At 41.7% G+C, this 15511-nt stretch overlaps 1 protein-coding gene across 3 annotated transcripts in view; it reads right to left on the reverse strand.

The window, feature by feature from the left end:
• znf385b (zinc finger protein 385B) overlaps nucleotides 1–15511 on the reverse strand; it is a 297152-nt gene that overhangs the window by 243656 nt on the left and 37985 nt on the right. Inside the window, exon 1 of one of the 3 annotated variants that reach the window (XM_041201480.1) lies at nucleotides 13667–13879. The exons of 1 other annotated variant lie outside the window; for it this stretch is intronic. In XM_041201480.1, coding sequence (XP_041057414.1) covers nucleotides 13667–13712 — 46 coding nt within the window. In that variant the 5' untranslated portion in view covers nucleotides 13713–13879. Of the gene's footprint in view, nucleotides 1–13666; nucleotides 13880–15511 lie in introns of those variants that run through there. One more of the 3 variants, XM_041201484.1, reaches the window with a different exon arrangement.

Below are 15511 nucleotides of genomic sequence, written 5' to 3' on the forward strand. Positions count from 1 at the left end.
CTATCAAGCCAGAGGATCAACCCTGGTTCAATGAAGTGTGCAGGAGGGCATGCCAGGAGGAGCAGCAGGCATACCTAAAAATGAGCTGTCAACCTGGTGAAGCTATAAAACAGGACTACTTGCGTGCCAAACAGCATAAGCAGCAAGTGATAGACAGGGCTAAGCGATCCCACAACCAATGGATCAGATCTAAGCTCTGCAGTCCTGCCACATCCAGTCGTGAATGGTGGTGGAGAATTAAACCACTCACTGGAGGAGGCGGCTCCACAAATATGATGGAGGAGCCCAGCACAGCAGTGCAAAAGATAAGGCTGAAGCATTTGCTACAATCTTCAGCCAGGAGTGCTGAGTGGAAGATCCATCTCAGCCTCCTCTGGAGGTCCCAAGCATCACAGAAGCCAGTCTTCAGCCAATTCAATTCACCCCACATGATATCAAGAAACAGCTGAAGACACTGGATACTGCAAAGGCCCTGACAATAGTACAGAAGGCTTGTGCTCCAGAACTTGCTGTGCCCCTAGCCAAACTGTTCCAGTACAGTTACAACACTGGCATCTACCCGGCTAAGTGGAAAATTGCTCAGGTATGTCCTGTACGCAAAAAGCAGGACAAATCCAGCTCGGCCAATTACCGCCCCATCATCAGTAAAGTAATAGAAGGGGTCATCAAGCGGCACTTGCTTAGCAATAACCTGCTCACTGATGCCCAGTTGGGGTTCCGCCAGGGCCACTCAGCTCCTGACCTCATTACAGCTTTGGTTCAAACATGGACAAAAGAGCTGAATTTCTGAGGTGAGGTGAGAGTGAGTGCCCTTGACATCAAGGCCACATTTGACCGAGGGTGCATCAAGGAACCCTAGCAAACTGGAGTCAATGGGAATCAGGGGGTAAAACTCTCCACTGGTTGGAGTCATACCAAGCACAAAGGAAGATGGTTGTGGTTGTTGGAGGTCAGTCATCTCAGCTCCAGGACATCACTGCAGGAGTTCCTCAGGGTAGTGTCCTAGGCCCATTCATCTTCAGCTGCTTCATCAATGACCTTCCTAACATCATAAGGTCAGGAGTGGGGATGTTCGCTGATGGTTGCACAAAGTTCAGCACCATCACAACTCCTCAGATACTGAAGAAGTCCATGTTCAAATGCAGCAAGGCATGGACAATATCCAGGCTTGGGCTGACAAGTGGCAAGTAACATTCGCACCACACAAGTGTCAGACAATGACCATCTCCAACAAGAGAGAATCCAATCATCGCCCCTTGATGTTCAATGGTATCACCATCACTGAATCCCCCCACTATCAACATCCTGGGGGTTACCATTGGCTAGAAACTGAACTGGACTAGTCATATAAATACTGTGGCTACAAGAGCAGGTCAGAGGATAGGAATTGTCCGAAGAGTAACTTACCTCCTGACTCCTCAAAGCCTGTCCACTATCAGCAAGGCACAAGTCAGGAATGTGATGGAATACTCACAGAATCACACAGTGCAGAAGAGGCCCTTCGGCTCATCGAATCTGCACCCGCTACTCCCCATTTGCCTGGATGAGTGCAGCTCCTACAACACTCAAGAAGCTGGACACCATACAGGACAAAGCAGCCCATTTGATAGGCACCACATCCACAAACATTCAGTCCCTCCACCACAGATACACAGTAACAGCAGTGTGTACCATTTACAAGATGCACTGCAGTAACTCACCAAGGCTCCTTGGACAGCACCTTCCAAACCCACAACTACTACCATCCAGAAGGACAAGGGCAACAGAAAGATGGGAACACCACCACGTGAAAGTTCCCCTCGAAATCACTCACCACTCTGACTTGGAAATATATCGCCGTTCCTTCACTGTCACTGGGTCAAAATCCTGGAACTCCCTTCCTAACAGCACTGTGGGTGTGCCTACACCACATGGACTGCAGTGGTTCAAGAAGGCAGCTCACCACCACCTTCTCAAGGGCAACTAGAGATGGGCAATAAATGCTGGCCCAACCAGCGAAGCCGACATCCCATGAATGAATTAAAAAAAAATTCCCTAACACCCCTAAGCAGGAGGAGACATTAGCATGTGTATGGGGAGGAGATCCCAGTGGCTGGGATGGATGTGGCTGATTGCATTTTCTGTCGATTTCCTGTTTTACTAGCATCCATGTTGGATCTAACAAGTGCAGATCTTTCTGGCTGCACATTAATGATACAAAGGCTCTTTACCCTGAAACTCTTATGGTCCAGCACAGAGTTTTCAAACTGGGATTTCCAGAATATGGGATGGAGGGAGCAGTTCCCAGGTCAGATATATTTTCATCTGTCATTACATTCTGTATTTTTTGATATTTGTTGACTTAGTTGCATGATATTTCTGTTGCCACATGCTACAATGACAATATTGTTTTCCTTTGGACAACTGAAAGTCATTGAATCTTTGGAATATTTGTTTACATTTGCAGGACTTTGTAAACTACTGCTTTACGAGTACACCAGTGTTATTTGAATCAATTCAGCAGATCTGCATGCACTAAGCAAGGGGAAATGGGAGATGAAATGACAAGAAATGGAACTGCAAATATTCACTTGTATGCAGTTGTTCAAAGTTTTGCTCTCAAATCTCAGTGCTTTGGAGGTTTTTTCCTTTTCAAAATCAGGTTTCAGCCCCTGCCTCAGAATGGAATCTACCCTAAAGAAAATCACAAACAACATTATTTGTAACTGTGACCATGACACATTATTCCTCCTTGACTTTGCTGCAGCCTTTGTCAAAATCAACACGCCATCCCCTCCAACACCTCTCCATTGTCCAATAATTGGGAGTATCCTTGGTTAGTTCCACTCTTATTATAGTTTAAGCATCTGCAGGAATGGCATCTCCTCTTGTCCCTGCACTGTTATTTTGAGGGTCCTCCAAGGATCTAACCTTGCCCCTCTTCCCTATCTTAACTGCATGTTGGCCAGTGGTAACATTATCCACAGACAGTTTACACATGTATGTGGAGAATACCGAGTTCTAAATCCACCACTACCTCTCTCAAACACTGTTGTTGTTGCTGTAATCATTACTGAATCTTACGAATATCAGGTTAATGAAGTCGATTTGCCAGGATCATTATCTTTTCATAGGCTTCCTTATAATGTGTCTGCCCCAATTCAAGGGGAACAGTGGAAGGTTTTTCAGGTAATTCTTGACCATTTTCTCTCTTTTTATGCCTTTCAAGTTTCCTATGAATATTTTGTTATTTTTCAATCATGAAAATGAAGTGGAGAGTGAATGTTACCTAACCTATGCAACTTACTATATCTATTCAAAAGGACTGGTTTTATAGACCAGCACTCCCAATGCAATACAGTGCTGAGAGGAAACACATCCTCTCGAATTGCTGGCATACAGCCCTTGACTTTCCTTACATTATAATTAATATGACTTCATAATTTTAAGAAAGAATTTCATCCCTAATATCTAAGAGCTGAACTTCAGTGTTGGAATAATTCGAAGAAATTATGTACTCAATTTTCCCATGGATAAAATGTCACCTGACTAGTACACTAGACATGAACTAGAGGTCTTCCGGGCAGCAGCTATCAGGGCATTTGGCATTATCTGGGATAAATCAATATTGCAAACCAACATTTAGGTACACAACATTAAAAAGGTCAATTGTCAACCAATGATGAAATAGTTTTAACAAATCTCCTAGGGAATAGGAGCACAAAAATTTTATTTGAGAGTAATTAGAATATCTTTAAAGATATTTTATTAAACATGAAAGTTAAGTACATACTAGAGTTTAAGAAATGCAGAGTAACGAACTGTGATCTAAATTGACTAACAAGACAATACAAACTGAAATAAGTAGGAAAATGGAACTAAGATCACTTAAGGATAGAGCAGCATTGCAAAAATAATAAATATACTAAATCAGGGTTCTCAACTATGGGTTAACAGCCCAGAGATGCATGAGAAAGTATCAAGCACCACCACATTCCGAATTTTCAGATTGTTTCTAAAATGATTTTGCACTGATTTCCTATTTCTTTATCATCAATAATTATTAGAGGATTACTGTTGGTGACACCTTTATATAGAATTGATTACCTTTCTTGTGACAGATACGGTTTTTAAAGGATTGAAAATCCCCTATCCAAAACAAAGATCTCTGAGAAATTTGAGTGTGTATTTATAAAAGAGACGAGCAAATTTATTTGTGCAAAGGCAGCTTGCTGCATGGGTAGGTGAAGGATGCAGTGTTGCTGGTCAGCTGCACTTTTGTCTGTCAGCATCCCACAGCGCTGTGAAACAAACTTTGGAAATCACTAAACATCACTCTTGTAACTGGTTTATTAAATATAATGTCTAATTCCTGATAGTATCTAAGTGATCCAAAGGGAATCACCAGTTTTATTAAACTGACACCTGCTGTGATGATTGTTTTTGTGTCCATGTTTGAAATGCATTTCATTTTAATTCTACACAACACCCAATGCTCATGAAATGATTTGCCAGTCTGCCCAGGCTGCTGGGCTTTAAATAGGAATGCACTGTCAGGGATATTGATTTTGTGGGGACAGCCTGTCAGACGGTGGAGTGCAATGGGTTTGATCTCTCTTTGGCAATGAAACTGATGTAAAAATACATTTTGTCTGAAATAATGACATCACATTTGTTGATGTGATGAACATTGATTCTTGGTTAAATAGGGACAAGCTGAAAACATTACAAATTTTTACTTTAAATCTGAAAACCACCTCCGTAAATCTTCATTCCTAGTTTTGCATTATCCCATTCATTCTCAAATATTAACATTGTACGTTGAGATGTTTGGTTCGACCAGTTTGGTGTTTCAGTAAGTTTTCAGATGAGAGAAGCAGAATACCAATTTGTCTTTGTGACACTACCACAAAGCATGGAGATTGAAAAATGCATCTTGGAAAGAACATTCGACAACCTATGGTAACTATCAACCATTTTAAAGTTGCAGATTACTGCTATACATAATGTGCCTGGTTCACCTTAATAATATTGGTGCATGCAGTAATGAGATTATTTGCCCCTCCCTCCTGGCAATCAGCCACAGGTCAATGCTATGGGAGGTGTTTCCGGTAGAGAGATGGTGACAAGCGTGTAAACATCGTAATATGTGTCCTCAATGAAAGTTAAGTTTATCTGCACCAAACGTGCTCCTCCCTCAAGTTACTCCAGTTGGCGACAAGGATAAAACCGACTTATGCTGCATACTTTGCCCTGGTTGCTGTAAGTAACACAAAGTTGAGAAACACTTACCGACCATGCCATTGTTTGGTAGGATCGAACCATACGATGCAGATGCAGAGGATTGGAGTCAGTAAGCCGAGAGACTCAGTTTCTCTTTCATTGTGAATGAAATGACTGCTGAAGGTAAACACACAGCTATCCTGCTGAGTATGTGTGGAAGCAAAATGTATTGTCTTATCAGAAACCTGACTGCCCCGGATGCGCCCAATACTAAGTTGTACAACGAGTTAGTGGAGTTTGTGAAGTCACATTTTCAGCCAAAACCATCTGTAATTATGAAGCGCTTCAAGTTCAACATGAGAGCTCGTGCTCCAGGGGAATCTATTGTTATCTTTGTGGTGAACCCGAAACAGCTGATCCAGTACTGGGATTTCGGGGATGCCTGGAGTGAAATGCTGCGGGACAGACTTGTATGTGGGGGTGAATGACAAGGCCATACAGCACCGTTTGCTTGCTAACTCGGTACTGATTTCAAACATGCTCTAGAACTTACTCTCGCTATGGAGAGTGCTGCAAAATACTCTTGGGATTTGCAGCACGTGAATAATGGAGCTGTGCACCGTTAGGCAGAAGCCTGCTGCTGAGCAGAGAACAGAGTGACACAGCAGATTTTCAGCGCGATTCCCTGCCTACTGAACATCGAGTCAGGAAGACTAATTACAATGCATCAGGTTTGCATTTGCTATGGATGTGGAAGGAATCCTGGAGCAGACGTATGCAGATTTAGAGAGGCAGAGTGCAACTATTGCCACTAAAAAGGCACCTGGCTAGGGAATGCAGAACAAAAAATAAACAAACAACAAAGCAGAGAATGAATTTTGACTGAGTCAACTGACGCTGCAGAAGCTGATGCTGCTGATGTATACTCTCTGTATCGTGTGATTGCTGTTAAATCTGAGTCCATTGTAATGACAGTGCAGGTGAATGGCAAGTAACTGCAGGTGGAGGTGGACACTGGTGCTTCGGTTACTGTTGTTGGGGAGCAAACATTCAAGTGCCTCAGTGAAGGGAGTCAACCGTTGACATTGGAGCACACAACCGCCAAACTGAGAACTTACATTGGAGACCCCATTCATGTCAAGGGCATTGCTGCTGTTCCAGTCTGCTGCAAACAGCAGACAGCCCAGCTTCCTGTGATGGTCATACAGGGGGAGGGGCCCAGTCTTTTGGGTCGAGATTGGCTGCAAAAAATAAAACTAGACCAGTCAGCAATATTTCATTTGAAGTCCGATGGAATTCTGGAGCTCTTGACATTGTTTTTCAAGATCAATGGGGAAAACTGAGGAGCATGCAAGCTAAAACATATGTCGATCCCCAGGAAACACCACGCTTCTTCAAGGTAGGACAGTGCCTTATTCACTGAGAGAAAAAGTGGAAGCAGAGTTGTGTAGGTTGGAAATACTGGGAATAATTCAGCCTGTCCAGTTTTCTGAGTGGGCCACACCCATCGTCCCAGTTGTCAAGCTAGACCAGACCATATGTCTATGTGGTGACTAGCTGACAGTCAACAGAGCAGTAAAGTTAGACAAATATCCCATTCCCAAAATCGATGACTTGTACGTCAAGTTCACAGGGGGCAAGTCTCACACAAAGCTAGACATGAGTCATGCCTATCAGCAGTTGGAATTGGACAGCACGCCAGAGAGTATGTGACAAGCAATACTCACAGAGGCCATTACCAGTATGCCTGGTTGCAATTTAGAGTTTCCTCCGCATGCCATTTTGCAGCGAACCATGGAGAGTCTCCTGCAGGGACTTCCCCATGTGGTCATGAACTTAGATGACGTCCTCATCATTGGACTGACTGAAGCTGAACATTTAGTCAACCTTGAGGAAATGCTGAAAAGATTTATGGAAGCAGGTGAGAAAGATGCACATTCCAGGCATCAGAGGTAACCTCCCTGGGTCACAGAGTGGAAGCTATGGGGCTGCATCCTGTTGAAGGCATGATCCAAGCCATTTAAGATGCATCATCACCCTGTAACATGATTCAGCTTAAGTCATTCCTAGGGATGATAAATTATTACAGCCATTTCTTACCTAATCTGTCCACTGTTCTGGCACCGCTCCACCTGTTGCTGAGGGAGAACCACTGCTGGTCAAGGGGTTCACAGCAAGAAAAAGCCTTTGCAGCAGCGAAGAAACTGCTTCAGTCATCATGCTTGGTGGTACATTATGACCCAGCTAAAGAGCTAGTGCTGATGTGTGATGCTTCTCTCTATGACATAGGAGCCATACTGTCACATCAAATGGAGGATGGGTCAGAAAGGCCCATCAGCTATATTTCAAGAACACGCTCCCAAACTGAAAGCAGCTACTCCCAGCTGGAGAAAGAAGGGCCGTCGGTTGTGTTTGGTGTCAAGAAATTTCACCTATACCTGCACAGGTGACATTTTACAATTGTGTCCGAGCATAAGCTGTTGACAAGCTTGTTCCATGAAGACAAAGCTATTCTGCCTATAGCTTCAGCAAGAATCCAGCATTGGGCCCTGAAGCTCTCAGTTTATGAGTGCACATTGATGTACTGCCCTGGCTCACCTATAGCCAATGCAGATGCACTTAGTCGTCTTCCATTACTGGGCAGCTCAGCCAACACATCCGTTCCACAAGAGTTAGTGCTGTTGTTAAGTTTCTTGGGCTCATCATCTGTATGTGCTGCAAGATCACAAATTGCACGAGCAGAGACCAGTACTGTCAAAAGTTAAAGACTTCATTTTAGAAGGCTGACCAAGTACCCTTGTGTCAGATGGCTTGCACCCCTTTTATTTCAGAAGCACTGAGCTGAGTTGCCAGGACGGAACCTTGCTGTGGGGTTCTAGAGTCGTGGTCCCTTCCCAGGGCAAAGAGTCATTCTTGTCAAAGCTCCATAGCACACACCCAGGCATGTCAAGGATGAAGGTGTTGGCACGTGGTTATATCTGGTTGACAGGAATAGACAGTGACATCGAGAACATAGTTAAACACTGTTCCCTTTGCCAGCAACACCAGAAGCTATGTGCTTTAGCTCCTCTTCACCCATGGGAAAGGCCTGGCCATCCTTGGGCAGACTGCATATTGATTATGTGGGACCGTTTCTAGGAACCATGTTCCTATTACTATTCATTGATGCACATTTGAAGTGGTTTGATGTCTATGAGGTAAAAACACCAACTTCAGCTCTAACTATGGAGAAGCTGTGTCATTCCTTTAGTATACATGGTATGCCTCAGGTTATTGTCTCTGACCACGGAACTGCTTTCACCAGCATACAGTTTCAGAGGGTCACAGACCTGAATGGTACCCAGCACATAAAGACTACACCCTGGCATCCTTCGTCAAATGGTCTCACCGAAAGAGCAGTCCAGACCTTTAAAGCCAGTGTAAAGAAGTTGTCTGGAGGTACTCATCTTTCCAGATTCCTTCTGAGTTGCTGTACAACATGACAGACGTCGTCACGCCGTCAGAGCTGCTGATGAAGTGCCACTTGCGCATGTGTTTGAATTTGGTGTTTCTCAATTTGGAGGGGAAGGTGAGACAAAAACAAACCACTCGGAAACTGAACCACGACCTACACAACGGTGCACATACATTCAAAGGAGGCGACCCTGTGTACGTATGTAACTTTGGAAGTGGACCATGCTGGACTTCAGGAGCTATCCTTTCAGAACCTGGTCCATTGTCATTCGAGTTCAAGCTGAGAACAAATTAGTGCACAAACATGTGGATCACATTCGAGTAAGAGAAACATCTCAATGAATGCAAGATCAACCTGTGATTGATATTTCGCTGCCATTCTCTGAAATGTGCAGTCGCCCAACTGCTGCTATTCCTGACACATTAAATGAGCTGTTGAATAAAGAACCATCCAGTTCCAGTGATGCATCTTTTTGTGCAGCTAAAGACCCTGTTGTTCCTGTTCTGGAACCTCCCCCAGAAAGGCTGCATTACTCTGACCATTCCCACAGAGCACCACAGCCTATATGTGCTTGCCAAGGACACTAAGGGGCATAATTGGAGTTTGGGCAGTGCACCCCAAATCTCCTAGATTTAGGTTTATTTAAAAGTGAGAGAGAATGTTCTATTCTTTGTTTACAAGGGAAGTTAAAGACGAGACATTACAAATGTTTTGTTAGTTTTCAGACATGTTGTTGTAGTAAACATATAAGGAACTTAAGGGGGAGGAAATGTAGTAATTAGATTAGTTGTCTCTCTCTCCTGTCAATCAACCATAGGTAAACGCTATGGGAGGTGTTGCTGGTAGACAGATGGCAACAAGCGTGTAAGCATCATAACATCTGACCTCAATGAAATTTAAGTTTATCTGCACCAAATCTGCTCCTCCCTCAAGTTAATACAGTGCAGTTAAGTTTATGAAGATGAGCGTGTCACATTTTCAGTAAATAAACAAAACCATGAAGAACCCTGACAAACATGTTAACACAACCTTTTACTAACAGATTTACAAGTAAACAGTGTGAATTTTAGGAATCAAACCATACAGATGATAAAGATGGTTAAATGACTGTGCTGTAAATCAATTAAACCTCCCCAATATGTATATCCTCTTCTTAATATGCAGGAATGTATCAAATCTTTGTATAAATTGTATTATTTGGAAATAAATTCTATCTAAAAAATAAAGTCAATGATTTAGATTTAATGTTGCTGAAGATTTTGGTGCCTGGCAAGGGGAATGTTCTAGAATTATCACTAAATAATGCCAACATTTCACTGGTCTTTCAAAGTCACACATTTCTATTTTATTGAGATATCTGATCGACTGGAGTGGGGTTTCTGTGCATTTGTGCCTAAATCATATACCTGCTCTTAATAAATGGATTCATGATATTGTTATATGTTATATTATATTAAATTATATTGTTTCTTTCAGGTGAACTGTTTGAAGAATGATTTATACAGACTATATAAATGTGATGGATCATCTTTCATAGAATCGCAAACCATAGGAGGTGGTGAATTGGCCCATCTTGTCTGTGTCAGCTCTTTGTTTAAATGTATAACTAATTTTTATACAGAAAATAATACCTGTGTTATGGGGATCCATGGAATTTTTGTAATGCAGAAGAGGCTGTTCAAAGCAAAAAGGTTGAGAATCCCTGTATTAAATGATTACTCGCTGTGAGTAACTTATGGAAGACAATTTGAGCATGGAAACATTGCTGGAAATACTTGCTCTCCTCAACGCAGCCCGATTTCGGCAAAGAGACCTAAATTGGTTTTGGGTGATGGACTGGGACAGCTGTAAAATGGACTGGCCTAATTTTGGTTTGGACATTTTTCAGGCATCTTTGAGGCATTGTATGTTGGTGTCCAAAATTAGCTCTTGTGCCATAAAAATTGATTCAATGCGGCCCAATTTCTGCGCCCATTGAATGAAGTGTCACAGGAATCAGTGCGGGGTACATTATTGTTTCTAATCTAAATTCGATATATATTGCAAAATCAGTACATTTTAAGTTGAGCCATCATTTTGAAGCTGTGTGGTTCTCTTATCTAGCTGCATCTTAAGTACTATACTTAATTCCTATCTCCAAGGCAAAAGGCAAATAGTTAAGCCCTGAAGAATGGCAAGCCTGATCCCTGTTGTCAGAGGACTACATTAGGAAGATTAAAAAGACTTGGATTCTTTAAATTCTAAAGCAAATGTATGAGAGTGAAATGTATGTGGGGTAAGAAGACTATGTGAAATAGAAAAGATTGATCCTGAGTAATGTTTCAAGTTAAATAATCACTACAGGGCAAAAGGGCATAAATAAGAAGAAAAAACAACTTAAGGACTGATGTAAAGAAGTAATGCTACTCACAGAGAAATTAACGCCTAGAATGGTCTTGCTGAAAAGTTGGTGAAGGTAAACACTTGAAGCCAAATTGGCAGCTAGATACTATGATCATGGATTCTAAAGCCCAGACCTTCCATTTTACGGATAGTCAGAGACAGGGCATACCCCTCAAGATGTGCTACGGGGCCCCTCAGAAGTCCTAATGCACTGACTACGTGGGAATTATCTGGGAAGTTTGAACTTCCAATGGGCATTTCCCCTGCTCCCCGAGAACCTCTGAATAAGTCTCCAACTCTTAGGTAGAGTCGGGGACTTCAGACGGTTGAGTTACTTACCTGAATTGTTACCCAGGAAATGTTAAACAAATTAAAACCTAGTCTAACATCTGGGTAACTATACAGCTGACCCCCTCCCAACTCCCCCCTTGATCCCCTGACTACCCTCGGACTCCCCCAACCTGACCTAGTCTCCTGACTCTCTGCTTGGTCCCCTTGGCTCCCCCCCGAAGCTCTAACGCCACCGACCCGACCCAGCCGACCTGACCCTACCATCCGACTACCACCTCCAACTTCCCCATTACCCCGACAGCCCCCGACCAGACCCACCTTTACCCAACAACATTGTCTCTGTAGCTTTTCAAAGAAACTCTGGGATGTTTAAACTCTTTACCTATCATAATATGGCAGCTAGTGCTACAAAATGGGCATATGGCTTGCCTTCCCCCAACGATTCAGCGCTACAAAGAAGCAGCTCCATTTCTAGTGCATTCCACATTTCTGGAGATGCCAGGATCGGAAGTCCCAGCCAGAAATGCAGAGCTTCAACATGGCACAGAAAAATGGGAGCGGAGTGGCAATCTGAAGGTGATTGCCTCTCTCTGGAAGAGTCAGGCAAGGATTCACTGCAAGAGGGAGCAAGGCAAGCCGAATAGCCTCATATGACCTTATCTTTACGAACTGATGTTTCTTGAAGAAATGATTTACGTTATATAGCATTTCAGAATTTTTTTTTCATACAGAAATTATAAAATTTAAGTTTTCACTTTGATCACCATCTAAGTTCTTATAAGACTTATATTTTCTTGATACAACTTTAAACAACATTTCTGATTTTGAAATTAATTGAATATAATTCTCATGTAAATGATCTATAAAACATGTTTGCACTCCATTCTGCAACTACAGCCGAATGTCGGTTCATGACATAAGATGAGAAATTTTCTGTTGAATCACACAAGTCTCCTAGTATAGCTCTGCTAGGCAAAGGCAGAGCAAATGGTTTGGTGGGGAACCATTCCACTTCTTCTCGAGAAAGAATATTGAATATGTCCATCCTGCTATGGGTGGGCATATTAAATGACCATTCTGATGAGAAAACATCATACAGCATACGACCATTACAATGCAAAATGCTAGGAATGCCAGTCCTACTTCTTTGCTGTGGATCATAGGATGATTAGTTACACTTCCTTTGCCTGGGAACTTTTTAAATTAAAGGATCAATTCTGGAGGATTTCTGGAAGTAATAATGGTGGACATGCTCCACTATTTCAAGTGCTTGTGCTGCTCAATGCCAATTTCTCAACCTTTCCCTGCTGCAGATTTCCTGGCACAGATGACAAACTTATCAGGTGCCTTTCAGAATTATTCTAACAAGCCTTCCCACGCCCTCTGAAAATTCACTGAGGACAGTAGGAGGCTGGGTGGGTGGGCAAACTTTATAGAAGGTTTTAACCAAAGTAGAAAATGCCAGCAATAAAATATTGCATGTAATATTTTCAACTTACAGAAATACCTGTTTGTAAAGTGAATAGAAGAAGAATTTCCTCAATAACAGCACTGTGGATGTACCTACACCACTTAAACTGCAACGGTTCAAGAACCTGGCTCACCACGACCTTCTCAAGGACAATTAGGGATGGGCAACAAATGCTGGCCTAACCAGCGGTGCCCACATCCCTTGAAAGAAATTTAAAAATTATAAAGAGCAGGGTAATTACAGAACACCTTGTGTTTCACAACTGTTGACACACATCAATCTTTATCTCATCAGTTTTGTTTATCAAGGCTTTCTTCTTCAGTTTTAATGCAGACACTCCACTGTTACAAATTATACCAAATTTACTTAATGCTCTGCATATGCAAAGCACGAGTGTTAAGGCTGCCAAAGTGGATAGTGGACAGAATTAAAGAAAAACAATTCAAAAACAAAGCACAAACAGTTGAAGGCTAAGGCTATCACTTGTTTTTTTTTTAAGTTATAAATTTAATAATGAATGTGCCGAACATACAAAGGATATTTGTTGAAAAAGATGTAGCAATTTACTGGTTGCCTCATAAGTACATTGCACACTACTTCAATTTTATTAAGAAATACTCCAAACTAGTTCAAACTTGTTGCTGTGCTTGTCTATCCTGTGTTTCAGTTCCTTAAACTGCAGATCTCAAGCAGGTCAATATTGTAATACAAGCTATATTAAGATACCTCGTAAAAGCCTCTATTCAATTTAACTTAGTTTAAAATTTACAAAGCAATTTTCTTCTGCCAGCCATTTACATTCAATAAATACATTATGAATAGATAGCACAAAGAGTCTAAAGTACAGCATATTGTGTGAGACATACCTTGCATGGTAAGTATGTCCAATAGTCTATTGCTATCCCAAAACATCAAGAGGCTAGACTTCAGCAGTCAAAAATTCCTTTTCATCACGATGTACTATTTCCATGTAAAGATGGATGCTAGGAAACAGCAGCTACGGTAAGTTTAGACAAAGAGAAGGTAATTGCTGCCAAGCTCTAATTGCTGTTGCTGATGTATGAAACTTGATCTCAGGTGGGTGGGTAACCTGACTGCATCTCTGACGTCACAGCCCCAGCCAAATATAACCTAATACAACTTCCTCTCAAAATATCTTGACTATACAATTTAAAAAAACTTAGTTACCACTTTGAAAAGGAACTTTATTTATAAAATAGAACAATAAATCTTAAAACATATAATAGTTTTAAAATAGGTAATTTTTAAACAGCTCAAGAATATCTCTGATGATAAGATGGGGAAATAATTTAAGGAATCAGCCTCAGAGATCTCAATACTTTGCAGGAAGTCACTGTAGACCATCTTGCATCCAGAAGCAAGGAGTATAGTAAAGATAGATGAAGGCTTCCTTCAAGTTCAGGGCTAGTTGCCCTCAAGTCTTGTTGCTCTTCAAATTCACTGCCAGATGAATCATAACCATATAAAAGAAACACAGAATAATGCAATATCATTTATTTTTTAAGGTATCGCTTGCAGTCAACTTTCAAATAACTTTCATTTTTCTATCAACAGAGGCCTGGAATAAAAGCCTACATGTGGCTCAGAATAAGACACCACCAGCTTGTATATCACCCATCAACTTTAATAAGTGCCAAACAACTACACACATCTTGGAGGGTGCAGTTAGTAAGCTCGAAGTAGCTGGCTAGGTCTCAGTATATAAGTGAAGAGGAGCAATAATAAAAACAAAAATATGCTGGAAAAACTCAGCCGGTCTGGCAGTATATGTGAAGAGAGATTCAAGTCCAATATGACTATTCTTTAGAACTGAGAACTGAAGAAGTGTCATATTGGACTTAAAACATTAGCTCTCTCTCTATCCACAGATGCTGCCAAACTGGCTGACTTTTTCTAGCATTTTATGTTCTTATTTCAGATTTCCAGCATCCACAGTATTTTGCTGTTATTTTAGTGAATGGGAGCAAGTGGTTATAGCAAAGGATGGTCAAGGATTTTCTAGTCCATCAGCCACATTACAGTAATTGGTATCTCAAATGTAGAAATATAGTGAAATTGGACACTGCATAATGTCCCTACTACTCATCAGTAGCAAAGCAGATGATAGTGCTAGCCAACCTGAAAATGTGTGGGCAAAAAGCTAATTGATGCTCACCTAGATTGAACTAGGCACAGAAAACCTGAGGGAGCAGTGGCCACATTGCCTGTCAATGCCAGTGTTGGGCCTTTAATGCAGGTTAGCTAACAGGATTGTTGCAACATGTGGCAAAGTTGTGCAACCAGTTCACTGCTGATGTGCAGCCTGTGCAGGACATTTTATCATTGGTGGGCAGGTGTGCCAAGACCAGTTGGCATGATGGCAGCCTTGGTCTCTGCAGCTCAGGTGCCCAATCATCTCCTTAGATTACCTTCTCTGATCTTTTGGATTGGAATAAAAGCAAACTAATACCCATTATTAACTTTATCTTTCCTAGCTGCCCCTTGACAAGATGCGAAGGTTGCACCAAACTGATTTCTGGCTCTTGTGAAAGCTGGCTTTGGAAAAACTGTTTCTTCTTTACCCTCTTTTCCCATTGATTAAGATCCACTGAAGTCTTGTAAATCTTTTACATACAATTTCTTTACCATGTACCAAGAAACTATGGGCTATTTTTTCAGTATATTACAAAAATATATTTCACTGAATAAAT

Source organism: Carcharodon carcharias, chromosome 12 (assembly GCF_017639515.1).
Source record: "Carcharodon carcharias isolate sCarCar2 chromosome 12, sCarCar2.pri, whole genome shotgun sequence".
In the NCBI taxonomy this organism is placed as follows: Eukaryota; Metazoa; Chordata; class Chondrichthyes; order Lamniformes; family Lamnidae; genus Carcharodon; species Carcharodon carcharias.